The sequence below is a fragment of the Coccidioides immitis genome (genome assembly GCF_000149335.2).
Source record: "Coccidioides immitis RS genomic scaffold supercont3.6, whole genome shotgun sequence".
Lineage (NCBI taxonomy): Eukaryota > Fungi > Ascomycota > Eurotiomycetes > Onygenales > Onygenaceae > Coccidioides > Coccidioides immitis.
Genome location: NW_004504312.1, coordinates 3121270 through 3148494, shown reverse-complemented (window position 1 = coordinate 3148494; position 27225 = coordinate 3121270). Strand labels below are relative to the sequence as shown.

Here is a 27225-nt window from a genome sequence, read left to right as displayed (position 1 = left end):
GGCTGGCAATGGTCTATGCCCCCTTGGAGCAACACCATAGTTACTTGGGTGCTCACGGTATGGTGTGGATGTGCATGCGTAAGTCCATTTAGGAACCCAACACAACACCTTGACCATCGCGCAGAGGCTGGATGGTGGTCTTGGAGGTCCAGACAACGGTTGGCTGCACGGAGCCAATATTCGGAGATGCGAAAGACCATGTTCCATTTGTTGAAAAAAGGCGTGGCTGCATGGAAAGATGCAGATGATGCGCTGGACGATGAGGGTACCGTGGGATGTCCCTCCGCTCAATGCAGTCTGACGGTTCCCCTCACAAACTGCGAGCTCCCTGTGTTGGATGGTTACAAGGGATCCAAATCTTTCCCAATGCAGTTCACCAACACTTGGTAAGCTGTTCCAGGGGCCACCAGATAACCCACAACACCCAATCCTGATCGTCTCATGCACCACAAATGCCTATTGGCCTTTCTTCTTTATCTCCCCAAACAAGAACTGCGAGCACCAGCAGTGCATTCTAACCCTAAAGAAATCCTGGAAAGTAATAAACCTTGGTAAGCCACAAGCAGCCAAGCACCGCTGAAGCTGACTTGCTAGTCGCCCTCCATCAACCAGACCCTTGAACAACGCTAGACCAAATCCATCCACAGAAGCCTGGGCCTGGGCCAATCACGAAAGTTACATTTCTGCCACGCCCATGCACCGTCCAAGTGATTTCAGGCCTCTTCGCAGCAGCATGTGCTTGCTCTTCTTCTTCTCACCTTTCTCCTCTTCTGCCTGCCCTACTCCCCTTTTTCTCTGTTGTGCTCGAGGGCATCCATTCTCGGTCTCAATCAGGATAGGAAATCAGGTATCCTCTTCTTTGCGTCTGATTTTCCATCGTCTCTCCGAACAAGCCAGAGGAGAAGTGCCCAAGAACCAAAGCACACATTGCACTTAGGGCTCTACAGGAACTGCTTATCCTGTGACTCTGAGTTAATATTAGCCACTTCTTTGCTGGATACTGAACCTTTCTCCCGAGCAGCTGTGTCTTGGGAGTTTTCCAGCAGCCATTCTCCTTTGTTGAGGCCAGCCAGGACTCCTGTTGAAAGCACAGACACTGTCCTATTAGAGAATCAGTTTTAGCTTTGCTTTGTTGATTTAAGACTTCAGTGTCTCCAAGTGCTTTCTCCTTTGCTCACACGCGGCGGTGGCGGCCCCAGAGAAGCCTGCCCTCCAAGCTCTGGGGATTCTCTGTTCCATTCTCTCTTGTTGAAGAGAGGTGAATTGAACGCTCCACTTCACATAAGATCTGTGTCGTCCAGTTCAATCCATGGACGGCCGTGGAACGCCGAGAGGTCTGCTCGTGTTCACGCCGAGAGACCACTTTGCGTTCCATAGGATCCCGCAGTCCATACCGTAAAGAACTATCTCAGCCCTAATGAATTTCCCACGAGACAACGCTGGTCATGTAACCAAAACAATCTCCGCCACTGCCCGACCAGCACAACCATCTGCCATGGCGTCAACTCTTTGGTGGACCGATCCAACCAAGAGAAATCGATTCCTCAAAGAATATCGTACTCAGGTGGCTTCTGGGGCATCTACAATCATCGCGACTCTAATCTCGGTAGGTCGAAGTGCTATGGCACTTCTTCCTGGAGTTGCTGGGAGATATTAATCCTCCTCACTTGGTGATTGAAGCTTTCACTGACATCCTGTCTCGGATTAGACTCCGTTGGAAAATTTGAAGACTCGCATGCAAACGTAAGTCGTTCTCAAGATCCAACCTTTTACATCTTCTGTCGCACCTTCCATTAACTTGGTTGTTGGAAAGACATGACTTCAAGGGCTATGGACACTGTGCTCGCTACATGTGGCGAACTGAAGGTCTTCGGGGATACACTGCTGGTAAGTGGGAAATATACTATTCCTAATACCCCATATAGTGCACTCAAGTGCGTTGGAGCCGTTTGCTCATTAAAATCAGGCGCTCTGCCACCACTCGCGAGTGTCACCATTGTGCGGGTGATCAACTTTACCGTCTACCAGAAAGTGAAGCATATGGTTTCGGATACTATCGAGCAAGCTACTGGGACGTCACCTTTGGTGTATTATAATACTCCGGGAAGTGTTCCAACATTGGCAACTTTAACAACGTTTACGATCGGAGGCATGGCTGCAGGCCTCGCAGCAGCTCCTCTTGCTTGTAAGTCTTAATTGATTGTAAACTCTTGTTCCATTGACTCACTTGAGACCCAGGCCCATTTGAACTAGCGAAAAACGTTGTGCAGACTTCGGTCCTCATGGCCAACCGAGCCCAAGCTCAAGCTTCCGCTGGCAAGATCCCGGACAAATCTCCTTTGCGAGATGTCAAGCGTCTCACGACCTCCGAGGCAATCAAGCAGATTATTTCGCGTCATGGTATTCGTGGCCTCTACACCGGGGTTCAGTTGCATGCGTTACGTGACACTATCGGTACCGGAATGTACTTTGCAATATACGAAACAACTAAACAGCTGATCTCAACTTACCAAGGCGATCATGGATCTCCGTTTGGGGCACCGATGGTTGCTGGAGCTCTTTGTGGAGTCATTCCCTGGATCTGCGTAAGTTAAAAATTGCAAAATGCTTTTCCATGGCCGTCTATCCAGCTGCTGACATCCATCTTCAAAGACCTACGGTCTTGACACAAAAAAGACACGCGCACAAAGCATCTTGCTTGGAAAATCAAACGAGATTAATGAAGCAACAGTCGCCGCCGCGAGATCGTCAACTTATAGAGGCATGACTGTCCTTCTCTTCCGTACATCGGTGCAAAACATGATCCTTCTCTCAACATTCGAGTACATCAAGATGAAAATTAATGAGCTCCCACTATATGACGAGAAACCTCAAGCTTGACTCTTATTTTTATTTTGGAGGGGAAAGCGCGCCGTTTTGGCTGATTCAGACAACTTCTCTTCTCGGTTTCTGCGTCGAGACTTTTGATACTTTTACCCTTAGGTAAATCGTGCTTTGAAACTTTAGGGCTGCAGAAAGACACCATTCCCAAGAATTTTGTAAATAGGCACTTGATTCGCTAGAACTTCCAATGAGCCCGTTCGAAACGTCGAATCGAATGTCATATGATTTGAGAGCCGTCATTCCTAGGAGGAATATGTATGTGGCACGTAGCGCCACCGATAGTCCCTCCCTCTCCCTTACCGTGAAAAAGCGTGCATCCATGACTATGGCGTAGCGTTAGGAAGCCTGTAAGACATCCACCGTTGAAGCCAGGGCGTCATTTCTCTATGGTCTTGGCGCATGGACCCTGGTTGTTGTGGTGATGAAGTTTTGTGGAGCTTTGGATCGAACAAACAATTCATTTCGCCTTTCAAAGACGGCCGAATCAAGTCCATGCAGATAGGATATCCGACAACTAAAGCATACGTCTCTTATTTTGCGTAGCATGGTCCATCGTCATGGCTTCGTACGTCCCCCGCTCGACTCCACGAGAGCTACCCAGCCCCGCGCACCGAACCTCTTTGACATCACAGGATACTCACTGAATGGGCTGTGAAGACAAAACATATGGCTAATTCAAACGTGAGAAATACAGAAATATGCTCAAAATCCCCTTTCGGCGGTCCCACCCTGTCTCCCTCTCCGACTCTCTTGCGCAATACATCTCTTCCAAATATGACCAGCACCCAGACATGTTTTCCGAGGACCTCCTGGTCATCAGCCGTTTGCGCACCGATGCCATAAATGTACAGGAACCACATATTAGCGGGATCAGCAGGCTGGTCACGTACGCGGCGCAGTTGAAATGGATTGGGGGTAAATTTCCAATCGACGTGAGTGGAATGATTTAAGGGATTTCCGAGCTTTGTGTTTGTGGCTCACATCTGCGGGCATACGAGTTACCTGTGAAATGAACCATGCTAAAATGAATTGGGAGGCATTGTAGGTTGGTGCCGACTTTGCATGGTATCCCGCTTTCGGCTTTAATACCTCACGACCAGGTTGGGAACCGCTAACTAGTCAAGAATGACTTTGCAACGCCAGAGCTGACCTGACATGTATAATTACGACAGTATCCCAGAATAATGTACGATATGAGTTGGTCAACATTCTTTTCAACCTCGCTGCACTGCTGTCCCAGCTTGCCGTTTCACTACACCCGTCAGATCCGAATAACCTAAAAATAGCATGCAAGTATTTTTGCCAGTCAGCCGGCGTTATCTTACACCTACGTACCGATATTTTGCCTGATCTTAGAAGCTCGCCGCCGGAAGATATGGATGAAATGACATTGCGAAGTTTAGAAGAATTAATGCTTGCACAGGCCCAAGAATGCTTTTGGCAAAGGGCCATAAAAGACGGCCTGAAAGATGCTTCAATCGCCCGGCTTGCGGCCAAAGTATCAGATTTTTATGCCAATTCAGGTGATTTTGCTGTGAAATCAAACGCTATAAGCACTGCATGGATTCATCATATGACCGCTAAGCACCACCATTTTGCCGCAGCTGCTCAGTATAGACAATCTTTGGATTGCTTAGAGAAAAGAAAATATGGTGAGGAAGTTGCTCGGATGAGGGACAGTCTCACATGTGCCAATGAAGCACTGAAAGAGGCTAAGTGGATTAATAAGGCCGTCCTTGGTGACCTGAATACGCTCAAAGCCCGGGTGAGTGAGGATTTGAAGCGGGCCGAGAAGGATAATGACATGATATACCTAAACCCGGTGCCTCCAAAATCAGAATTGAAACTACTTGATCGGGCTACAATGGTTGCTGCCGAGGCTCCCAAGGAAGTCATAGAAGCATTGTCTATGATCGGTGAAGGAGCGCCACTTGGTCGGCCCTTGTTTGCTAAGTTGGTGCCATATGCGGTGCATGTTGCTGCAAGCATATATGCCGATCGTCGAGATCAACTTGTTAATCAGACGATAGGGGAGCTGGAGTCAATGACACTGAGGCTCCGGGATCTGCTTCAATCATTGAATCTTCCAGGATCTTTGCAGGCGCTCGAGAAACCGCTTGGTTTACCCCCATCCCTAGTATCACACGCGGAAGAGATTCGACAGCAAGACGGCTTGAACCGTCTCTATCGCTCCTTAGAGGATACCTCCAAGCTCAAGGCTAACGATAAGGCTATTTACACAGAAGGAGTTGAACTTTTGATGGCAGAAAAGGAAGAGGATAACAGGGCGCGAACGAAATACGGCACGGATCGATGGACGAGGCTTCCTTCAAAGCAGGCGGCAGAGAAGCTTTACACTAAGGTTCACGAGTTTGATGGCTACTTGGCGTCTGCAGACAAGAGTGACAGTCTAGTTTATAAGAAGCTACGGGAATCGGAGCATGTTCTTCGTGTATTAACAGCAACGAATAGAGAGTTGGAAGCGTACGTTCCGAGCAGCAGAAAAGCCACAGTCACCCCACAAGTAGAGCGAGAATCAAATCGGCTAAGAGGTTCATTAAATGACGTGACGAGATTGGAGAATCGACGCAAGCGCAAGATTGAAGCATTGAGAGAGAAGGCGAAGGCTGATAAAATCCGTAAGTCCGCACTGGGTTTTGAATCCATGTCCATCCCTAAATGCAAGCTAATTTTTCCCTTAGATTCAGCGCTTGTTAAGGAAACTTCCCGTCTCGAACGGGAGTATCCAATGCAGACTATTGAGCCAGGCCAGTTTGAAGACCTCTTCGAGGAGCATCTGCGTCTATATGACAGTGACCGTGATATGCTCAACGAAGAACAGAAGAACCAAACCCAGATCGAAAACCAGATTCGAGAAGCCAACAAAGCGTTCATAATGGCGAGAAAAGGTGACTCATCTACTAAAGAACGCGAGAAAGCTTTGCAGGACTTGGGAAATGGCTATATCAAGTATAACGAGATTATATCCAACATTGAAGGGGGAAGGAAATTTTACAATGATTTGGCGAAATTGGTTAGCCGGTTTAGGGAAGAGTGCAAGAAGTTTGTGCAGCAGAGACGGATGGAAGCCAGCCAGATGGAGACGTAAGGCCTTCCTCGACTTCTTCTACTCTATCTTGGAACCTATCCACGGTGCTAACGGACTCGTCATAGTGACATTGCCAACACCACTGCTATGGCTTCCTTGAACATAACCCAAGCCAGCCCACCCATCCAACCGCAGCCTCCGTCACCGACAGCGCCGCAATTTAAGAACGCCGTACCTTTCTCCCTGCCAAGGCAAGAGAATAATCCACCCTTCACAGCACCACAGCCTACACGCGCTCTGGCCCAAGCACAGCTACCTACCTTCCCTCCGCCTCAAACTCCAGCCTCAGCAGGAACAGGCACATCACCTGCATTTCCGACGCTTCCCTCTGCCGCAATGTCAAGAATGTGGTCTCCCGAAATGGGGATCAGATTTGGTACGCCCACACAAATGAGCTTGAACTCGCGAATGTCCGGTCCTGGTTCCTCCGCCAATGAGACTGCTGGTGGTGGCGGCGCTGCTGACGAGCGCCGGGTGTCTCCCGGAAAATGGGATCCCAATCGTGGATTGAGGTTCTCATAGGAGTGCCTCTGTCCAACTCTTAATTTTGAGTGGTATTTTATATGTTATAATTTAAGACTTGATAGAACGGTCCTTAGAGCAGGAAGACGACCAGTTAACTATATAAGAACAAATGCAAATGCAATGATTTAAATCAAGCCACATAGTCTTGGAAACATTTTGATCATTTGTTTTTCATCTGTCGATAAATCTCTAGCTGATTTCGAAGCGGCGTGATGTATAAAATCTCAAGCCATTTCCCCTTTTAGCTCCTGTTCTTAACCACCCACCGATACACAAGGTTTTATTCTAACATAAAAAGCAAGCAAACAAAAGGGGTAGAATCAAGCAGATCAAGCAAGCACCAATCAAGGACACCGAATATTCACACATTAAAAGTGAAATTGCTGGGCAACAAACCAGAAGCAAAGAACCAACCACAATACATATGGCAATTATTTTGGTGCTGTTCTCCCCTCCTCACACGTACGGATACGGTGGGATTTATGTACATACGAGATGGGGAGGAGCTGCTAAAGGGAGGGTAATGGATGAAATACAAAAGCGAAATGTCCAGATCGAAATGCCCACCTTCCCTAAATCCTGCCAAAGCTAATAATAGCCAATTCCTAAGAACCGGTTGATGGCTCTAAAGAATATCCAACCCTAGTATCACATGCTAGGGGAAGATAAGGACACAGATTTTGCATGGGAGTGGCGATCGTTGTGAGGATGAATTAAGCCCGCATTACTCGTCGATTCGTAGATGTAACGTCAAAGTGATATAGGGAAGAGGCACAAGCCATTCACGAAGCCCTCGATTCCGTCTCATCGGTTTCTGTTTTCACTTGCTGCTGTTGGGTGGCAGCCTGTCCTTCTTTGCTATCTCGAAATTTGGTAAACATGCCCGAAATGTCGCCGTCAGAAAGCATCGATCCATTCTTCTCGGTAATTAGGTTCTTAAGCCACCGGTTCTCCAGTTCGAGTTGACTAACGCGAGCTTCCAAAGCGGCGTTCTTGGCTGTGACGTCTTTGACAGTGCGCTCGAGGTTCTTCTCGCGTTCCTTCTTCTTGATACGGAATCGAGCGCTAGCTGCAGTGTTGCGGCGTCTTTTATCTTCTTCTTGGGCTAAACGGGCGGCTTCATCAAGGGTGGACGCGTCCTGCTTCCGCTTGGTTCCTACAGTGGTGGGGGTGGTTGTGGTGTGTTGAGGTCTGGGCTGGGTCTCTTGCGGGGTAGGCTGACTGGCAACGGGCTGAGGAGGCGCGCTTGAAGCGGCATCTGTGTGACTTGGTGGTTGCTGTGGAGGGGCAGAATAGGCGGGAGCCTGAGCGGGGCCCATTGCGGTTGGATAATACTGATAGTTTGGGAGGTTGAAGTCTGCTTCCTCACGGTATTAGCGTCATGTCTCGGATAAGCTCAATGTGTGAGCAAAGCCAGCAAAACACTGCTATAAACTTAAAGAAAAGTAAGAGATAAACAAACTTGCCAGGCAACTGCATTGGAAGGATGAGTTACAGGCATAGATCGTGCACATCAGTCACGTGGAGCTGTATAATGCCCTTGTGCATTGATATCACGTGCAGATGTGAAAAAGATGGGACGGAAATAAAGACTTGTAAATCAAAACCAATGCAGCTGTGCAAGGAGAGGGAAGAGTCTAAGCTAAGGATATGGTCTGAAGGGCGTGTTGAGATGACCTGCAGACGGGTCCGGGTTCATATCAAGCACGCAGAAGCCAGCAAGCGGATAACATTGGCGAGAGGGCAGAAATTCCCAAGACAATGATATATGAAATTCTTCCGTGGATCTAAGAGCCGTTGACAACATACCATTCAACATATCCAGGTACTTTACGTCCTGACTCGAGGTCGGCTCTGACTGTGCGAGGTCCTCGCCAAGGGAGACGGGTACGTGACTTGACATATCTCCTCTGGAGTCAAAGTCAAAGAACTCTGCATTCGTGAAAAGAGCCAATTCTGCGTCGACGTCGAAGAGGCCTTGGTCCTGCTGCAATGTCTGATCGTAGGGAGAGGGAACAGTGTTCAGGTCATTCAAGTACTGAGAGAAGTTGGGGGCCCGGCGCCCGTTGTAGCCTGACATGGTAGAGGGCTTGGGGATGGGCGTCCAACTCAGAGGAGTCGAACTTTGCTTGGAACTGATGCCAGGGAGCACGCTGGATCAACTCAGATCGGCGATGGAGATGGACAGGGAAGCGCAAAGGGGGAGTTTTGTCGGCGGCTGAAGCCGGAGAGAAGGGATAAGCAGCGCAGCAGCGATAGCGGGCGAAACCCGGTAGATGTCACACAAGAGCGACTGAAATGGCGACCACGAGGCGGACAGATCCCAGGGAAAAGCAGTTTTCAATGTTCAATCCGTCGAGGCCGACGTGACAGAGAGAGAACTTGATCCGAAAATGGCGTGTGCGGTCGTCGTGGGAAAAGTTAATGGGCGTGCGGCAAATTTCTGGCTTTGACGGCCAGGTGGGCTGTTCCAGCGTTTCCCCTCCTGCCGGTGATGACTAATTCCAGCCAGCTTCCAACGCTGTAGTCCCGGGGGGCTCGCTGCACTCCTCCCCGTGCGCCAATTGCATACATAACTATGTGGCCATTAAACCAGTAACTTACTCCATACTTCCGTACAGTCCTCCACATCAGCTATCACTCCTAAAGATACTACGGCGTATATCGACTGCCTCGACTGCCGCTCTCCCTATTTTACCCTCCGACCCGTGTTGGGTTACCTGAGGCATCCAAAATCTTGTGCTCTGGGGTCCAGTGGTGCCGAAACCGGGGCCGCACGAGAAAACCTCGGGATGGAGCCAGCCATTGAGTTGAATCATTATTAATCACGTCTCAGATAAACTTAGGGTTAGTCACAGAGAATGAGCAAACTCTCTTCCTCCAGGTGGCGAAGTAACTTAATGGGATATTTGGGGGGAGGTTTTTTTGGGCAGTTTGAAAGATAGTCCGTCGGCGAGACCGCAGCCCTGCGTACGGAGTAATGGCCGTTGTGAATATTTCCGAAGCGAGAATTTTCCTTGACTGATCGGCTTCCGCTGCAGAAAAAAATCCCTGTTAACGTCGTCGTCGTGTTCCAACATGGAGCAAAAGACTTTGTACATATCCTGGCCCACCGTTTGGTGTTTGTTTTGTTTGTTCTGTTTGCAGGTTCCATCCAGAGCTCCGACGCGCTTATCTCCAACGGCGCGAACGCTGACCGGAGGCATGCCGGCGGACAAGGCCGACCGAGCATTGAATCAACTGCAATAGAAGTCTAACGAACCGTTTTTTTAGATAGCATAGATCTCATCTCATGGCGCGTCGCACCTCTGTCCTTGTGCCGTCCGCCGCAAGCCTTCACGACACTTTTCGCATCCCGGCAAACACCACTTCCCTCGTCAAATCACTCGGGAAACTCTCCAGAGCTTCTCTAATCGCCCTTGCGCTGCAATGGCTGGATGACGAGTATGTTCATATCTGTCGTCCCTACCTCAGTAGGGATGCGGAACAACGGTGGGATGCCGATGGAGAAGATGACGATGATGCCAACCCGTATGACCCGGCCACCTCAATTGAAGAGCTGAGGGGCATATATACAGACCTACAGGAGCGCCGGGGGGGCAAACGAGAAGTTGTCAATCGTATACTAGAAGGCGATTGGAGGAATGGTTTGACGCTTCGTCAACTTGCCATGGCCGACATCCTCTACATCGAAGACAATCCTGCTGCCGCGCATCGCTGGACTGCGCTGCAGCTTGTGCCGAGCGTGGACAAAAAGGAACCATGGCATAAAATCAATGACTCCAATGATATTTCTGTTCCTTTACCACGCTTTCACGGCGCTACATTTCTAAAATCTATCCAAAACGAGATATCGCCCCTTGTCAAGGCGCACTACTACATATCACGCTCTGCCAGTCTTCCACTCACCTTTGTTCGGATTTTCATCGTGGACTCCCCCTACCAATATCCAAAACAACCACCCAATGCCTTCACCGACGCTTCAAGGATAATCTATCTTGTGTTCCCGGATAGTTCTCCGTTTATATACTCCTCACTGATCTCAATTCCCGCCCCTCGCGCCGCGACTCTTTCCTCCGCACGTTTACCATCACTGACAACCGACACCAGAGCTCTCAGACGAATTGTCATGGACGCCATTCCTAAAGCATTATCCCGCCCTCAACAGCGGTATTCTCTGAAAGCAACGTCACTGGTCACAAAGAGTCTTCATACTCTCCTTGCACTCCGCGGCCCGTGGAGAACTAACACTGCCAACGGCGCATTCAGTATCTTTGCGGATGCGGTCGTTGAGCAGGGCCCCCTTGATCCAAGGCTACCCATATCGACTCCCGTTGAGGTCTCGTCGATTAATATACAGGAGGACTCGGCAAATCCAGGAGCCCAGAAAGAAAATATGTCATCATTGGCGGGGACGGAAAGCGAGTCTAATCAGCACCCGTCCCATTCCTCAGCGAAAACAAAACGACAAAAAACCATACTCTCGAGATTTGGAACATCAGGCTCTTACCGTCATCTTCTGGCGATTCCTCCTTCGTCATCTCCTCGCGCATCATCATCATCATCATCACCATCACCACCATCAGTCCCCCAAGCAGCCACCTGCCCCAATCCCGCTCTCGAAAAAATTGACATCTCCCTCCAAGACCCCATCACTCCTTCGTCTCAAGTCAAAGGTCTCGAACTCGACGACAATCCCACCATGTCGCTTACTTTTTCCGGCTCCGATGTGATATCCGGTCTGCGACAACTTGCGGAATTGGGCGTGATCGACGCAGCCAAGATGCCCCCGTGGATGACCGGCGAGGAGGGTACGAGTTCTGCTGTAGTTAGGGACGGAAAAAGGATATTAAATGACCACGGATAAACGTCGACTCACTGGTTCGGAGGAGTAGTATCTGTGTTGCATGATAAATGCAAATGTACGACCGGAGTACGAACCGCGATCGGTCGCTTATAGCGAGTGTATTGGTTATTTAAATCCCATGATGCCCAATGTCCCGGTGTCTAGTCAAACATTCATTCTTACCCAGAGGCCTGCCGCGCAACGTAGTGTGAGATGGAATTAAAACTGATTATATTGTTAATACCAACCTTGTCATTAGGGGTACAACAGAGAAGCAGAATGAAAATTCTCAGGAGGTGCCAGAAACCATTGATGATAGCTGCACTCGCCATGTCAAAGGGAATTTGGTAGCAGTCCACGTTCTCAACAATGCGAACATCAAAACGTCCTTGCTCTTTGAATATCAACCTTGACGCTTGGTGTGTAGCCAACCATCCTAAAACGAAACCTGCCAATATTCTTGAAGGCAACAAAGCGTCTTCATTTAAACGGACATGATGTTGGATTGTAGCCAAGAGTCTCCACAACCACATTGTGGTCAAGCTGAGAACCAACCATGTTAGGCTAATAGTAGGGATACAATTGTCGGCGCACCCAAGGCTGATGATATGTTGAATAGTCTTGAACAAGATATTCATGTTAGTACAAATAGTCTTCTGAAAAACCAGCCAAATACTCTCAAAAGAAAAGGGAGTATACAGAGAGGAACCCCTACCCCTTTCCTGGGACAGTCCCATCGCCTCTGCCACGTTAATATAGCCATCCTCGCTGATTGTAGCACGGCTTAGAAGTGAGTGAATATCGAACCCGTCGTCCTCCCAAGGTGTTCGACTAACGATTGTTCAGCACCATCCTCCAATTCCCATGCCAAAAGTGTATAAAAGCTGACTAACCAGTAAACACATCTCAGTTGCTTTCCGTTCAGACTGGCTGCCCACTGCTCAAAACAGAGCCTGTGGATATTGTTTCCGCATGCGGCCTTGCACCACACAACTTGATCGTTTGAAGAATCAAGCGGCATAAAACATATAGGGCAATCCCCGTCAATGGGCTTTTGCTTTCCTTTGCTGCCTGTAGAACTACTGTCTGCTGGGTTTATCGGAGCTTTCTCGAAGATTTCACGGAGCTCCTAGGGTGGATGAGCAACCAAGCTATTGAACTTTTGGAGAAGCTGCACTTACAGAGGAGAGAAAGGCAAGCTGATATCGGAGATAGTCCTTGACTTTGAGGACATTACATAGGACCTGCGCCATGGAGGATTGTTAGGGACATCTTTCTTCATGTAAATTAACAGTAGTAGACACAGCAAACATGAAGGAGGAATGCATACATAAACAATGTGCTTGCATTGATTGCCCTTCATTGCGTCGGGGCAAGAGCAAGCAGGCACCTTCCCAATTACAACTTTATAGATGTTCCCTGTTGTGCCTACAATATGCACAGTTTCTTCTGGGCCCCTTGTGGTCTCTTCCCTTTGTCTCTTGACGATGAACATTCTGCATGGGACCGCATAGTTAGCTAGCCCGCCACAGAAAGATAGATGCTTTGAACAGCAAAGGTGCACTGAGCATAGTACCTCTGGAGAGTAGCCCTGGTAAGTTTTGTGATATAGGACTGAGGAGGCTTTTTCCGAAATGAGCGGAGCCTCTTTTCTTCGCGAACCATTTCAACACCATCGTCGGCGCCACGCTTGCGCCGTTTTGAGCCGGGTGCCGGGGGTTTCGGCTGGCAAGCCAAGGATACAGGAGCATCTGAAGCAGACTTGTTCCGGGAAAGGGTACGAGGTCCTTTCGTCTTCCTTGGGGAAGTAACAGGGGCCGAGCCGTCCACTTTGTGTTCCTCTCGCTTCCTTTTGGTCCGTGAGACGGACCCGGATCCCGCAGCATATACCGAGCCCCCGGGCATGGTGGATTTATCCGTATTGATGTTCAGTGTTATGTAGATAGTAACTAGGAACCAATAGTGTTCTCGCTGAAATAGGGGGTGAAATCACTGCAAAACCCGATCCAGAGAGAAATCAAAAGCGACTAGAGAGAATTTCGACACAAAAAGTAACATATAAAATTCCCTAGCGCGAGTCCTTGCTCGAAGAAGTCGTGATATGAGTGTGATGTAAATGCATTTGTCCTGTGAATGCTGATTTCATCTTGAGCTTGGATCGCGACCTGTTGCGCCCCCTGGTCGCGACGCTCAGGATCGACGTCACCTGCGGATGGTCCCGTGACTATCGTTATCTTATCTTGATCGGCTGTCGACTTCTTCTCCCCCTGCGCTTGGTGAGGGTTTGGCCGTCGAGCTGGGAAATTTCTACGGTAAAATTTTGCAAAAGTCGCTTGACCATGGCTCGTTCAAGAGCTCTCTCGGCCGCTGAAGGACCGAAAGAGCCCCATTCTGTCTCCCTCAAAGGTAGGGTTCCCAAGTTGCTTGCCGCAAACAATTGATAGCTGATAAAGTTCCAGTCCTGCGGTGGGTTATCCCTGGCCTATCTTGTCTATCTACCATTTCCAGACACTAATTCCGTCTCTGTAGACTTTCACGCCCTTCCCTATCATACCAACATCCTCTTCCTGAAGACTTTGCCAACGTTCCGGTGCAGCCTTCGCTGAGCTATCCGTCAAGCACAGCAGATAAGCAGTTCATTTTAAGCCCCAATGTGAGAGGTTACGGTCTCAGATAAATTGAGCAATAAAGGCTTATTACGTGTTCAGCTTATGCTACCGCCTGCGTTTGGGTCTGCGTATGTCGGCGAAACCTTCTCCTGCTCGCTATCTGCCAACAATGAGTTCCTCCGCGGAGACGCCTCGCGTGTGGTGACCTCCATAAGAATACTTGCAGAAATGCAAACGCCCTCCCAGGTTGTTCCTCTCGAGCTTTATCCGTCAAGCGACGATAACGATACCAAATCGGGGGGGATAGCGCAGGTTGAGTCGATGCAGAAGATTGTTCGCTTTGACCTAAAAGAGGAAGGGAACCACGTTCTTGCTGTTGGCGTCAGCTATACAGAGACCATGATTACCCCAAGCTCTGATGCACACGGAAGTGTCCAGGCTTCGGGAGGAAGGGTACGCACGTTTCGAAAATTATACCAGTTCGTTGCACAGCCATGCTTGAATGTACGCACGAAAGCTACGGAGTTACCTCCACAGGAAGTAGACAATCGATCTCTAGGACCGTATGGCAAAACGAAGTTGTACAGGTTCGCGCTTGAAGCACAGCTTGAAAATGTTGGTGATGGAATCATCACTCTTGGGGTTTGTAAAGACTTTTACTCCAGTTTCGGGAATTGGAAACGACTAACTCGGAACAAAACACAGGCTGTCACATTGAATCCAAAGCCGCCATTCAAATCACGATCGCTAAATTGGGATTTCGAGTCTTCTGCTGACAAAGAAAGTATACCGACATTGAGTCCGCGCGATGTTTTACAGATAGCTTTCATAGTAGAGCAGGAGCACGGTCAGCAAGACGGCCTCGAAACCTTGCAAAAAGATATGAACCGAGAAGGACGGGCTACCCTTGGCCAGTTATCTCTCGAGTGGCGAAGTGCTTTAGGAGATCGAGGATTTCTGACCACTGGGAACCTCATGACAAAAAAGCGGTGATACGATTCCTGTCCGCTAATCGCAGCGATCCATAGATTTATTGAATCTGACGCATTTGCTGGGAGTTACTAGCTTCGGCCTACTCTCTTCCATTCAGGAACGGCGGACTCTAGAGCTCCAACATCCCGATTGTACCCTAGATAAACCAAAATATTGGGACAAGTGGTGCTCTTATCCGTTAAAAGGATAGCAGGATTTCAGGACAGAGATGACAGACTATGTTGCTCCATACGCTCTTCATGGGGAAAAGAGCTCCAACAAGGGGATTTAAAAAAAAAAAAAAAAAAAAAAAAAAAAAAAAAAAAAAAATTAATAAAATGAAGCTGGAATAGAAAACTCCCAATGTTTGAAAGCTCCTTGCTCATCGGTGTGGTATCATAGAAGGTCAATCTTGGAAGTATATTTTGCACATTGTGAAGACATGAAATTACTGCGGTAGGCTGGATAGTTGTGAAAGCATTGGGGTCCAATTTCAGACCAAATTTTGGGTTGTGTTTTTTTCAGCGCCTCGCTTGATTTTCTCAGGGGTAATAATTCGATTTTAATATTATGACAAGGATCCAGCATCCTACATCTCTGGAGTGCATTACTTTTTCCCCGGAAAAAGGATCGTTTCCATTTTTAGGCCACCTCGGCCAAATAATTCGAGGAGCAATCACATCCGTGGGCATCAGTTTGTGATAAACTGTGGAGCAGAGCAAAATGCACAACATGCCCTTCACGTGCTAGGTGACGATCTCTTTAGCGCTTGGCTTCGTCGTTCTCGCTTCTTTTTCCTATCAGCATCAGGAGTTAAACTTCGCTTCCGTTCACGGTCGTTAAGCCGGTTCGGAGTATTTCCATGAGTCAAAGTGGATAAAGCAGTGCCCAATTCTCCATACTGCCTAGGGCTAAAATGTTGGCCGGCGTGCTAACATTTGAAAATCTCTCCCTAATTGCCGTCCTCTTGTCTCGGTCCATTGAGCAATAGATAAGGTGAGTCTCAAGCCTTGGTATCTCAAGCCAGTCACCTTCATCCACGATGACAACCAGCACCTCCCTCTGTCACACGAAAAGAAGGCTGTTTGTCGCCTTACCAGTGAAATTTATCGAATCAAGAAAGGTCTTCCACCAGGCCCTTAGGGCGATCGCCGCTTGTTTCAGAGTCTCAGGAACAACTGAGACAAATGCAACTCCACCCTGCACTTTTACACGTAGACCCAGAACAGCGCCATGCAGGTACACAATTCAAATGCGGGAGTACCGTTCAGCCTACGGGTGTATCCGCCGGTTTGTCTACTTTTTGGTTGTACCGCCGGGTTCCTGGATAGAAATAGTGTGTGTCTGGAATTCAATTGACAGTTGGACCTCCTAAAAGTTCCACGGTTAAAACCAAGGTTGCTCCGATCGTTTCACCATTTCAACACTCTTATGTACTGAAAAATTTGTTTGGTGATTACATATGTGGACTTGCACGAACATTCCCCTTGGTCCTAGAGGACGGCAAAATGCGAAATCGCGAAACTCGCAAGCCAAACTGGGGGACATTGAAAAGCTAGCTAAACCCTCCCGTGTAAGGTATAGAGCGACAACAGGTGATTGACGTCTTCTGCCTTGACTCGTCCCCAGGCAGGCCGTAACTAGAATGCGCAAACACATATATCATAGTACGTACGCAGCGTGAGGTGGGACGACGATCGAAGACAGTACAACGCGGTGATTGACCAGAAAACTTTGGGTGTCGCGCGGAGAGAAACACTCCCAGCCAGTGATACACTGATGGGAACACTCCGCGCCAAAGCGTCCTTTCGACGTTGTACTGAAGTACGTGGATCCATGACCCATGAAGGGGGGATCGTCCACAGCGTCTCCACTCCAACTCGATAAACGAAAAACGCATCCCTGCCGCGGTTGGATTGGGCCCTGGAGGCCCCGATGTCTTGTTCTCAGTCTCCGGGTTGATGACCGAGAATATGAGCCACCTTCAAAGCATGCAGCCGCGTAGGTTGCCAAAGCAAAGGACAGAATGGCTGCGTGTATGGAGTATGTGTTTGTGCCTGAGCCTTCCAAAGTACCTTGCCTGAAGCTGTGATTGCTATTGAGCAATTAAGGATATATTGTGTCCTCGGGTAACGAAAGTTGAAAATCTCTGGGGACAGAGTGATAGCCCCTGTCCCCGTAGTTAGCATTAAAGCTGCCTTTGACAATGCCTGTACTCTGGAGACCAGGAGTAAATAATCATTGTCCCTGGGTATAGATATTTCTGCTTGGACTGACGCTGCAGCCGACAAAGCACCATTCACTGCTGCCCTTTCAAGAACATCATCTCATCTGTGAATGCCTGGTATAATCCGCTTGTTAATTGTCCCGGAGGACACAAAAAGTTTTGGGGCCTGGTGAAACGTCTGTGCGGCATGGATCTGAAATCTAACAAATATCACAACTGATTTTTTTTTTATTTTCATCTTCATTTTCATTTTTATTTTCATTTTTTTTATACTTAAGTTTATTTTTGCTTCCTTCTCCATATCTTCCAGTGCCTTTCTCTGGAACCGACCTGCACTCTGTCACTTGCGCAATTGGCCGACATCCTCAGGCGCTGTAGGATCACTATTGGGACGCAAAGCGAACACCCGAAAGAGGGGCCACCAACCAGCTCCAAGCGTTGAGCCTTGACTCCAACAAGCTACGGAGCACCACACCGGAAAAGCTAACCAAACGACTACTGCAACAAGCGCAGAAGCGGGTCAGCCACCCCCTAACAGTAGCATTCTCACCATGCGGCGCTGGGTGTGCAATGCACCGTTTTCTGCAGCTGCTAAAACATATTACTAGGGTCAGGCCGCCGGTCGCAATCGTTATCTGAACTTCCCGCCTCTGTGACCGTCGTTGTCCTGTCCGCCGTCTCAGAACGATCTCTCCCTTCCCCGAGACCCTTCGGCCGTTTCACCGAATCCTCCCTCCACCAGATGAGCTGGCCAGTCCTTTTCTAGCTCCTTCGATGCTATGAGCTGGTAGTGCGGGGATCCCACATCTCATTCGCCAACGCTCTCTTTTTTTTTTTTCGGTGCTCCCAGAATACGCACTCTCCCCCAAGGCACCGTATCACAGAACACCATGGCGCCTGCATCATCTGTCGACGCGCACTCAGCCCCTCTCGCTGACTTTTTCTGGATTGCTGGTGTTGATGGCTCGGAGATAGTTGACATATTCTTGAAGCTAGGGGAGGAATACAATAACACTCGTTCTCAGCCGAGACCTATGGCAGATACAATTGAAGAAGATGCAGATGCAGAAGAGGAAGAAGATGCTCTGGCTGCTGACTCTTCCCTGCCGTCCTCAAAGCGAAACTCGTCCCAGCGTCTATCGTTCAAGCCCGCAGATGACAGAAGACTGTCTTTCCAGTCTTTGACAGTGGACTTCAAGGAGTCGAATAACGCCTCACATAGCAATCGAAGCAGTATGACCATCAAGGGCTCTTCTAACGGAACTTCTTTTCTCAACGACGCAGACTTCGATAAAGCATTACTGAAGTTTGCCGCTGAAAGAGACTCTTTTCTAACTGACCTTAGCCTGACTGCTGGAGCTGTTGTGTCTAAGCCTACAAAGCCTAGACCAAAGACGCAGAAAATTGTGGCCGAGGATATAAGCCCCAACCCTTTGAAATCTAGCATTGGAAGCGTGCGAAGGCACATGTCCTTTCGAGATATGAGCAGCATGAAAAGACAGCCGTCCCTAGCTCGCCAATGTAAGTGTCCCATCAATCGGTTTATATTATCCATTGTTTTATTGCCTCAGTTCTGCTAACTGTGAGGACCTTACTTTTTATCGCCATAGCTTCTATACGAACGTCGCGACGCCTAAGCAACTACAATTCAGTGATTCCAACCCCTCAGCCCCTAGAAATGTCCCCGAACATGCATCCTCTTAAACGCAGATTTGAACCGGTCCTCCTTGATAGATACCCGCCCAAAGGAGCACCTGATGAGGGCCATCGAAGGGGGAAGTTTCCAGACTACGTGCCGATGTTCGCATTTCCAAATGATATCCATATTGTCTCTTCGGATCAGCGGCCGCGATCTACGTGGCATGGCTTCGCGATGACCGGCGGTGATGGATCTAAGATTCACGGTGTTTGTGTCACCATCTGGATTCCACTCAGCCACAGAGCAGCTGACGAACTCGAAAAAAGATGTGAAGAATGGAGACGAGATAACATGACAGAAGAGGAACGCGAACTTGCAGCGAGCCTGGGTGAGAGATTGGGATCGGAGCGAGCAAAGCTATCTAGGCTGCTTGCCCAACTTCCGACCGTCCCTTCTGGTTCCGCTGCAAGAGAGGAGCTGGAGGACGAAATCAGTGCCGTGGAAGAGAAGATTGGGTTGATGGCCGACTTACTACGCCCAGTCCGCCATGGTGCCGCGTCAAAAATAGATGGGTTGACCGATGGTGATACCGGCTTCTGGATTCCACGTGCATACGGAATCCTTGGAAGAGATCCCTCAATGACAACCTTTTGGAAAGAATGGTTGAGGTCCGTCGTTATTCCCATGATGGACGGAGCCATTCTCAGAGTTCCTCCTACTTCACCGAGGGTTGGAAGATGGCAGCCTTTGGAAAGATATGTTGTCAACCTTTGCATGGAGGCGTTTAGCCCTCTATCATCAAAAACCCAGGTGGAAATCGCAGTTCGAGAATTACGTTTGTTTGCCCGCAAAGAGGCAGATAACGAATTGCCAAGTTCACGTAACGTACGTTATAATATGTCCCATATTCCATCGTCTAGAGCCCTAACCTCTATAGACGGATCTTTACCCGCTTTTCCGATCGCTCTCCATTTCTAACATAATCATCCTCTTTGAAGTAAGTTCGCCCTGATTCAGAAGTAAGCCGCTTCGTATACGCTAACCGCGATTTAGTATGTACTTGCCGAATCACGAATTATCCTCCTCTCCTCCCATATCGCCATGTTAAATCTCGTTAGTAGATCTATCACAGAGCTCCTTTTCCCCTTCCAGTGGACAGGCGTTTTTATCCCGGTCCTCCCTGCACGTCTCTTGCAAGCACTCGAAGCTCCGTGCCCATATATCGTAGGTGTTGAACGACGATATGAGAATTTGGAGCTCCCATCCGATGATTTTGTTCTTGTGGATCTTGACCAAGATGTCATTGAGAGCACACAAAGGCCAACACCTCTCCCTCGTCATCAACGTCGAAAACTACAGTCTCTGCTTCAACTTGCGGCTCCGCTCTATCGATTCGGTGTAAAACCGGGTCCCCCCGCCTATGCCATTGAGGCATATCCCTTCGATGCCATGCCTGCAGAGATACCATCTATCTACTCTTCCAAAGCAGCCTCGACTCAGCTTGCAAAGTATGTCAATCTGAATTCTGGTTCCTTTGGTCAAGATCCATATGTCACGGCACCACCCCCTATTTTTAACGTCTTCCTCAACGCTCGAAACGATGTATCCTTCCCGAGAAGTCAAGATCGCCCAGCTACCGGCTCCACGTGCAAAGCGAGCACACCACCTTCCCCTAAAACATCACCTACTTCGAGCAAATTTCCTCCTTTACCATTAACCCCAATTTCAAGGAACGACTCTGGATTTGCTCTTCAAGCATCACTGCGTGAAAAGAGGTCCGGCCATTTTGATGCAGTATCCCGTAGAAGTTCCTCAATGGCCATTGACCGACGAGCCGGAATACCAAGGAGGCCAAGTGTTCCTTTCCTGGGTCATTCTTCCAACCTGTCTGTCACAACTCTAAACACAGACGCCAGTACGTCAGTGTATGCACCATCGGTATATGCTCAGTCTACGATTGCCGCCTCGACCATCATGCCTCAGGCATTCCAGCAGCCCATGAAAAACCCCGTTGGTAGCACGTTGATAGAAGGCCATTGTTTGCAATTGCAGCAAATCGATGACAAATCAATTTGTTCCATCTGCGATGAGAAGGCTGAAGATGCGATGTATAGATGCTCTGGCTGCAAGATTATTGTCCATGGTCGCTGTGCTTCGCAAATTTGCCTGGTGTGCACGGTAGCTTTCCACCCGGATCAAATTCGAGCCGCCTTCGTTCGATGTTTTGCCAGCCTGCTCTATACTTATAAGAAATTTATGCGCCCCGCGACTGGAGACAAGAAGAAGGCGGGAATGACATACAGTTTCCAGATGGATGCGTTTTTGAAGAGTCTTCCGCATGAGCATGCAGAGTACATGGCTGTGCTCCAGCAGACACAAGGTTAGCCTACTTGATCGCAAGCTACATTTCCATGCTAAATTTCTAATTTGCTGTCTTTAGGATTCAATGAGTTTATCGGTGAGCGCGAAAGAGTTGATTCCAAATCGAAAAACCCTAGGATTGTCATTTTCGATGAAATTATCCTCTCCAAGCGAAATCGTGGCAGGTCATCGATATTCTCTGGAAGAATGACGACCGATTTCTTGTCAGATACATCAAATCACCTTTGGCGGTCCGCAAGCGCCTCATCTTTTCCGCCCAGCAGTCGACGAGAGATGTCAGCATCCGGAGACTGGAAGAGTGTGGTCACTAGAGGTTAGCACTACCGAGAATTTTTTGTCCAGTTTGTTGGAAGCTAACGTTGACCATAGTGCCTGCAAAACTTGATCCAAACTACATGAAAGAGCCCCGAATGATCCAGGGTGTACCCCGGATACCGAAAGTCACAGACAATTCCAAAAGAAAGCCAGTTCCTCGAATGGCCAACGGAAATTAATTTTAGCAATGAGTTTAAACGAAAATCATAATTTTCTAATATGTGACCGTAACGCCCTTGCTCTAAGCTGCGATTTCCCGCTCTCGAATTTTGAATCACCCGAGCATTTCATTCCTTTTCTCTCTTTCTCTTTTTCTTTTCTCCCCTTTCCTTTCTTATTCATTGATTGCCATACATAAAAATAATGTCTGGTCTCCTGCATTATTCCCTTTTCCTTGCTTTCATGAGTTAAACATACATTTTAACCCTTTTTCTAATAATTTCCTGGCTCAGTCGGATATATCTGAGTTTTTGCCGATAAAATGAGCCTGATGGCGTGAGACTGATGCTGCAACGAATTTATTCTGCCTCTTCTCTCTGATCTTATTATGGGAACCGGGCAATTGTTTCATGATATGGGTGAGAGGAGATTTGTGAATCGCCCATCGCTGAAAATTAAGGGGAAAAACGGTAAACTTAATTGATTGCTTGGGTATAATCTTTCTTGGTCTGGTTCAAATCTGTCCCTGTTCTTGGTTTGTGAGATGCGCAAGGCTTTTTGCTTTTCAGCTGTAATATCTTTTTTGATCATGGATGGATTTCTTTTCTTGTGTGTTTCTGAGTTGATTTCATTGTACTATTGTGGTCCTTTTTCCGGTTTGTCAAATACCCCTTCGCCAAGTTGGCTACGAAACAGAGTGCACATGAGCAATTGCCGATTCTTCTTTTGGACTGCTTGGAAATAATGCGTTTGGTTGGCCATGGCTGTGATGTGAATCTCTCGCATTGCCTCTAGAATAATGATATAATCTGAGTGCAGTACTGAGCTATGCGGGAACGCTTGAACTTTCGGTGCTTTTGAGTGGAATACAGAGTATACTTTAACAAAGGAAAAATATTGAATATGTGAATTTAGGGGGTGAATGGAATGTTGTATACATAGGATGGATGTTGAGATCATAGCAGCATCAACTTCCCCTTCCATGTATGTCCAGTACATATTATGCACAATTAGCGAATAGAATTGCATCGATACTATATACGAGCAAGCAAAAATGTGCCAGGTGAATGGAAATTAAATATCATGAATATTATATATAGTCCATGAGGTGAAGAAGCTTTTTCAGCTGCCTCCTGTCTCGGCACACCACATCTTGACAAATGGCCCGGCTATGACCTTCATATCGAACATAAGCATTAATTTCTAAATTCGGACAAGGTATGGTATGCTTTGTCACGGGGTTACTCAAGCGTAGACGGCCGGAGCAGCTGGTGCAACAACTCCGCCGTTGTTGAAGCCATTCAGATTGATGGTCACTTCGAATTTCATCATTTTGTTCACCTTGTGGACCATCCTGCAGCCCCAGACAAAGATGCCAAAATGAGCGAGCCTAAAAGTGGTTTGAACATGGTCAGGAATTGCTTTCAAAAAGAGTATGTGACCACTAGCATGATCAGCCTCAATGCAAAACTTACCCGTTGAAGATAGCAAGCGCATTTGCAGCCATCTGCATCTTCCATGACTCGATCAAGACGCTACGGCATCCTCGCTCGGGACGATACCTCCGGTAATTGTAGCTGCAGGCATACCCGTCCTGGCTTCCAAGGAGGATGACGATGCATATCGAGATTCCGAGGATGGTGAGCCAGAGAAGAAGATCAAAAGCAACGTAGAATGCCGGATGGACAGGTGTTCTGAGTCCACGAGATATTCCCAGCGCTACAAGAGCCCAAAACGCGCTGAGGCACACCTGCCGTATTTTAAGTAAACATCATTGGGTTAGTCCAAACGTCGCATGTAAATATCATAGAGTAACAGCACGACGCGAGGGTGAAAGACGTCGGGAAGTGTAAAAACGCACTGGAGCAATCGGAACAAACGCCAAACCGCTGTAGTAACCCCGAACGTTGGCATTTTGCTCTTTTGTTATGCTGGAACCCAGCAGAGCGGCGGAAATAATACCCGAAACAAAGATGGCGCCCTGGGCGATGGTAATGCCGATCGAAGTGTTGATCTTCCGCTGGACGGGTCTAACCGAGACAGGGTTCAAAGCAGAGGCCGGAACATTGACTGCCTTTTCATCCATCGACAACGTGCGAGAATTGACGGTGAAAGTGATCGTGTCTGGGTGCGGATTTGAGGGCGCGGGTTGGAGAGAGGGATTTGCAGGAGCGTGTGAAGGCTCGGGCTGAGTGACCATGATGAATGACTGGTGTGGTGCGGACCCTGCTGCTTTGGAAGACTTTGCAAAACGACTCTCGAGAGGGGTAGGACGAAGATATTTAGATCAGAATTCAATAAACAAGAAAGCGAGCGACTGAGAAGTATGGAGTGTGGAAAAACGAGCGACAGAAGGATGTCCTTCAAATGAATAAATTTTTCTTTTGGAAGAAAGTCCGGATGAATGAAGGGGGAAAGCAATGACCCCGGCTCTAGTGTATTCTAACCTCGAATAGATTGAACCCCCATGGATGCTTGGGACCTAAGGGCAGCTAATGACCAACGGCGTGAAGGGTTACCTCGTGCTGCCTGGGTGGTGGTATTTTTAGGCGAGCTCCCAACATCTCGCGCCACGGTTTGATTGGCGGGACTACAGCGCCAGCGCTGTAGGCAAAACGTGTGACTGAAACAAAGACTTTGTGAAGCAGGCTAGGAGGATGGATGTGTTGAATTCAGCAGTCAGAATGTCTGGATGATGCTGCTCTTTAATTCGTGCCAGCCCCTCCCGCCTTGAAAGCAGCAACTCATTGCTGAACTATAAGTTATGTGGCTCGCAAAAAGTCGGACGAAACTGCCCCCCACCTTGATGGCCCAAAGCGGATAAAGGTGCGCTCTCGAATCCTTCGCTTGACAAATGGCTGCAGTCCATGGATGCAGGCGGCATGGGGCTGCGACTTTATCCTGACCAAGCTTCGCTGCAACCGTGGTTTGGCAGTGCAGATTCTCAGAACGCCAGCCGAAGCGGCTCTGCGCGAAACTCAAGATATGGTGCTGAAAGGGGCTGGCCGCCAGCCTTTTAAGGCATCAAGGCACTGTGGCGGAGTGGTTATCGCGTCAGCCTAGAATCGAATGATCTTCGACAGCTGATCCCTTCGGGGGCCTGAGTTCGAATCTCAGCGGTGTCGCTTTCTCAAAAGTTGACTTTCTTTCTCTTTTTTTCTTTCCTTTTTTTGGTTCCTTTTCCCGTTGCTAAATTATTTCTTCTCTAATTTGGTTCTCTTTCTTATTTGCTTCTTTTTGCTTTAACGGACTGCGAGTTCTCTCCATTTTGACATGTATTTGCCCGCTTCTGAAGACTGGATGTCGTGAATATTGCCTCGTGCGTCTCATCCCTTGAGCCAAGTGGCGATAAATATCCTGATAAGCTGCTCTTGTATCTCGCAAAGATCTCCGCCGCCCCAGATAGCTACCAGACTTCATTTGCTTGCAGGCGCCCGGAATATGGACTACAGGTTTGTAGAGAGGACGTGATGATGCAAACAACGTCCATCGCGCTAACTCTGCTGCTGATGAGGTGGGTTTCCCCTATCAATCAGCCAAAGCCCGGGCTTACAGAATGGTGGTGCCATGGAAGCCTTAAACTTATAGCCAAAAGCTGAAGCCATGTCACTCAAGGTTAAGTTCAACAGCATGCGCAGACTGCTGCGTGCAGAAATGAATTGTCATCTGTCTAGTCCTCTAAACAAACCAGGAGAAAAGGTTGAATCACAGGCGTCATCAGCCCAGAGATTCAACATCAGATACCACCTTCGACCCGGCGAAGGAAGCACACTCTAGTTCTCTTTCTCTTCGGGACAATGGCGTTTCGTCCGTTGACAAATGCCCATGGATTTCCCCTTTACATCCCCGTGTACATATTTTGTCGATTTGGAGCAGCCTCTCCCAAATCCAACTCCCACTCCTCAACGGAAAGTTCTCACCATTGCTGCTCAATGTACTGTCGCGCTGTTGTACACTCCACATGAAAATTACCCTTTCTGGGATTGCGCGGGCATGATCCTTTCAAGTTTAAAAAACCTAGCAATAATCATATGAAATTGCGCCAAACGCCGCGACCGTGCCGGACTGCGTCGATAGAAGCCTCTGGGCCAAGGCAGGAATTTACCAAGATGGACAACACGGAGTATTTGAAGCAGGCGCATTTTATCTGCGCAGATTGCGCGTGAATATTCTTGATATTCGCTGCTGGGGCGTGGCTGCTCGGGTCAAAAGTCACCCTATCGAAATCTTATCTTCTCCCATTCCACCATTAGGTCATTGTATTGGCTGTTGGCGCTAGACATAACGGCCTTTCCCTTAACGATCGGGTAATGGCAGCATACACTCTAGCTGCCTCCGGGGCGGATTTTCCGGGGGTATCCCGAATGCCATCGCAAATGGATGGTCAAGAAGAACAAAAGACATCATCAGATGGGGATTGTGTGACTGAGTGCCAATCATAAAGTGCCCAAAATCAGACGTTTGCTTGGCTTTGACATTCCTCTGCAACCTCAGCATTTTCTAAGGCAGCAACTCGCGGAAAGTTACCATTTTGTTTCCTACTTTTCGAATATTTGTGTAGTCAACCATACGGAGTACAAGACATTGATTTTCGCCTCAGCTTCATCGCAGTCAAACCCCCTCGCCTTTGCAGATCCAACAGTTGACGGGGTTTCTTCCCCGTGTCGTGTGTGAATAGCCAAACAAGCTCATTGGTGCGAAGTATTCGAGACAAGACGGAGCGCCGTGGACAGCAAGAAATGGTTCGCTGAAGAATTATTTGAGGCCGGGCCGATATGATTGCCGCTTATCCGCCCCATCCAATACTTAGCTTTCTTCTCTATCCGGGTGACGGCACATTTAGAATATGCCCAGAAATCGACGTGTCGAAAAGAAAAACAATATGCCCCCTTTAGTCATTTTCAGACGGGTTGTGGATTATCTGCAAGCGGATCAGTAAATCATTTCTCTGCGGAGCTGAAAGAATTGAAAATTTTGTTCTGTCATTGAATTGGATGAATGAGCGCTGCAGGACAGAGCTGCCTTGCCATTCGAGTCACACCGCGGCATCGGAACGCATTTCAATTGGATTTTTGACGACAGATATTGTGCGCATCTTTTCTGGGTGAAGGGAGCCGAGAAGGAACGTTGGCTTGAAAGCATTCACATTATAATTTCTTATTAACTCAATTATTTCACGCATGTGAATATCTTGTTTGGAGCCCTCTAGCTCTCCATGGACTCTCTGTTGATTTGAACAAATTCCATGATTTCTAGTCACTCTCTCCTTTTTTCTTTTCTTGTGCAAAAGGGCAAGGAACAAATTTTCAGACAACGATCCGGGATGTAAACGATCAGTTTCCCAGGGTCTCAACACAGAAAGCTGCTCGACCTTTTCTCTTTAGATGACGGTCCGGACAGGCATTGCTATTCTGGTTGACAGCACTGCCTTGTCATGCTTTGATCGACACGCAAACGCGAACATGGTCTGGGAGTCTGGAGTAGCTTAACAGTGAAAACAAGGAATTGTCCTTTATCAACTTTGGCCGAGGTAGAGTGACAACCTCTCATGGCACCTTC

The 27225-nt window shown here is 48.2% G+C and overlaps 10 protein-coding genes and 1 non-coding gene across 11 annotated transcripts; 8 read left to right on the top strand and 3 right to left on the bottom strand.

Annotated features, from left to right (window-relative positions):
- Positions 1-198: 198 nt before the first annotated feature.
- Positions 199-976, top strand: CIMG_04176 (uncharacterized protein; the record flags this gene model as incomplete). Its single annotated transcript, XM_001244734.2, has 3 exons — positions 199-386; positions 595-847; positions 938-976. 3 exons carry the CDS (start codon positions 199-201, stop codon positions 974-976), a joined length of 480 nt encoding a protein of 159 aa, XP_001244735.2.
- A 441-nt stretch (positions 977-1417) lies between these two features.
- On the top strand, positions 1418-3116 carry CIMG_04175 (mitochondrial carrier protein; the record flags this gene model as incomplete). The annotated part of the gene is made up of 6 exons (XM_001244733.2): positions 1418-1606; positions 1709-1743; positions 1814-1887; positions 1967-2185; positions 2239-2585; positions 2653-3116. 6 exons carry the CDS (start codon positions 1418-1420, stop codon positions 2878-2880), a joined length of 1092 nt encoding a protein of 363 aa, XP_001244734.2. The 3' UTR covers positions 2881-3116.
- A 324-nt stretch (positions 3117-3440) lies between these two features.
- CIMG_04173 (pH signal transduction protein PalA) lies at positions 3441-6514 on the top strand (the record flags this gene model as incomplete). The annotated part of the gene is made up of 6 exons (XM_001244731.2): positions 3441-3448; positions 3578-3815; positions 3929-3983; positions 4056-5522; positions 5586-5988; positions 6058-6514. The coding sequence occupies 6 exons, from the start codon at positions 3441-3443 to the stop codon at positions 6512-6514; spliced, it is 2628 nt and encodes an 875-aa protein (XP_001244732.2).
- A 61-nt stretch (positions 6515-6575) lies between these two features.
- Positions 6576-8916, bottom strand: CIMG_04172 (bZIP transcription factor). The gene is made up of 2 exons (XM_001244730.2): positions 8327-8916; positions 6576-7874 (listed from the first exon to the last, which is right to left on the bottom strand). The coding sequence occupies exons 1-2, from the start codon at positions 8595-8597 to the stop codon at positions 7300-7302; spliced, it is 846 nt and encodes a 281-aa protein (XP_001244731.1). The 5' UTR covers positions 8598-8916; the 3' UTR covers positions 6576-7299.
- An 893-nt stretch (positions 8917-9809) lies between these two features.
- On the top strand, positions 9810-11958 carry CIMG_04171 (CHL4 family chromosome segregation protein; the record flags this gene model as incomplete). Its single annotated transcript, XM_001244729.2, has 1 exon — positions 9810-11958. The coding sequence occupies one exon, from the start codon at positions 9810-9812 to the stop codon at positions 11382-11384; it is 1575 nt and encodes a 524-aa protein (XP_001244730.1). The 3' UTR covers positions 11385-11958.
- CIMG_04170 (uncharacterized protein) lies at positions 10881-13268 on the bottom strand (the record flags this gene model as incomplete). The annotated part of the gene is made up of 6 exons (XM_001244728.2): positions 10881-11983; positions 12063-12194; positions 12257-12492; positions 12545-12607; positions 12694-12859; positions 12940-13268. The coding sequence occupies 6 exons, from the start codon at positions 13266-13268 to the stop codon at positions 11923-11925; spliced, it is 987 nt and encodes a 328-aa protein (XP_001244729.2). The 3' UTR covers positions 10881-11922.
- A 400-nt stretch (positions 13269-13668) lies between these two features.
- On the top strand, positions 13669-15033 carry CIMG_04169 (uncharacterized protein). Its single transcript, XM_001244727.2, has 5 exons — positions 13669-13769; positions 13823-13829; positions 13893-14016; positions 14072-14614; positions 14678-15033. The coding sequence occupies exons 1-5, from the start codon at positions 13703-13705 to the stop codon at positions 14963-14965; spliced, it is 1029 nt and encodes a 342-aa protein (XP_001244728.1). The 5' UTR covers positions 13669-13702; the 3' UTR covers positions 14966-15033.
- Positions 15034-16406: 1373 nt separating this feature from the next.
- On the top strand, positions 16407-17391 carry CIMG_13774 (uncharacterized protein; the record flags this gene model as incomplete). Its single annotated transcript, XM_004446395.1, has 4 exons — positions 16407-16517; positions 16613-16768; positions 16950-16987; positions 17229-17391. 4 exons carry the CDS (start codon positions 16407-16409, stop codon positions 17389-17391), a joined length of 468 nt encoding a protein of 155 aa, XP_004446452.1.
- A 670-nt stretch (positions 17392-18061) lies between these two features.
- CIMG_04167 (dDENN domain-containing protein) lies at positions 18062-22384 on the top strand (the record flags this gene model as incomplete). The annotated part of the gene is made up of 6 exons (XM_001244725.2): positions 18062-18692; positions 18782-19695; positions 19748-19807; positions 19864-21190; positions 21251-21505; positions 21562-22384. 6 exons carry the CDS (start codon positions 18062-18064, stop codon positions 21684-21686), a joined length of 3312 nt encoding a protein of 1103 aa, XP_001244726.2. The 3' UTR covers positions 21687-22384.
- A 278-nt stretch (positions 22385-22662) lies between these two features.
- Positions 22663-24291, bottom strand: CIMG_04166 (uncharacterized protein). Its single transcript, XM_001244724.2, has 3 exons — positions 23528-24291; positions 23142-23416; positions 22663-23056 (listed from the first exon to the last, which is right to left on the bottom strand). Exons 1-3 carry the CDS (start codon positions 23864-23866, stop codon positions 22912-22914), a joined length of 759 nt encoding a protein of 252 aa, XP_001244725.1. The 5' UTR covers positions 23867-24291; the 3' UTR covers positions 22663-22911.
- Positions 24292-24694: 403 nt separating this feature from the next.
- CIMG_15120 lies at positions 24695-24791 on the top strand. The gene has a single exon. It is a non-coding gene; the product is annotated as a tRNA-Ser (tRNA).
- The last annotated feature ends 2434 nt before the right edge of the window (positions 24792-27225 follow it).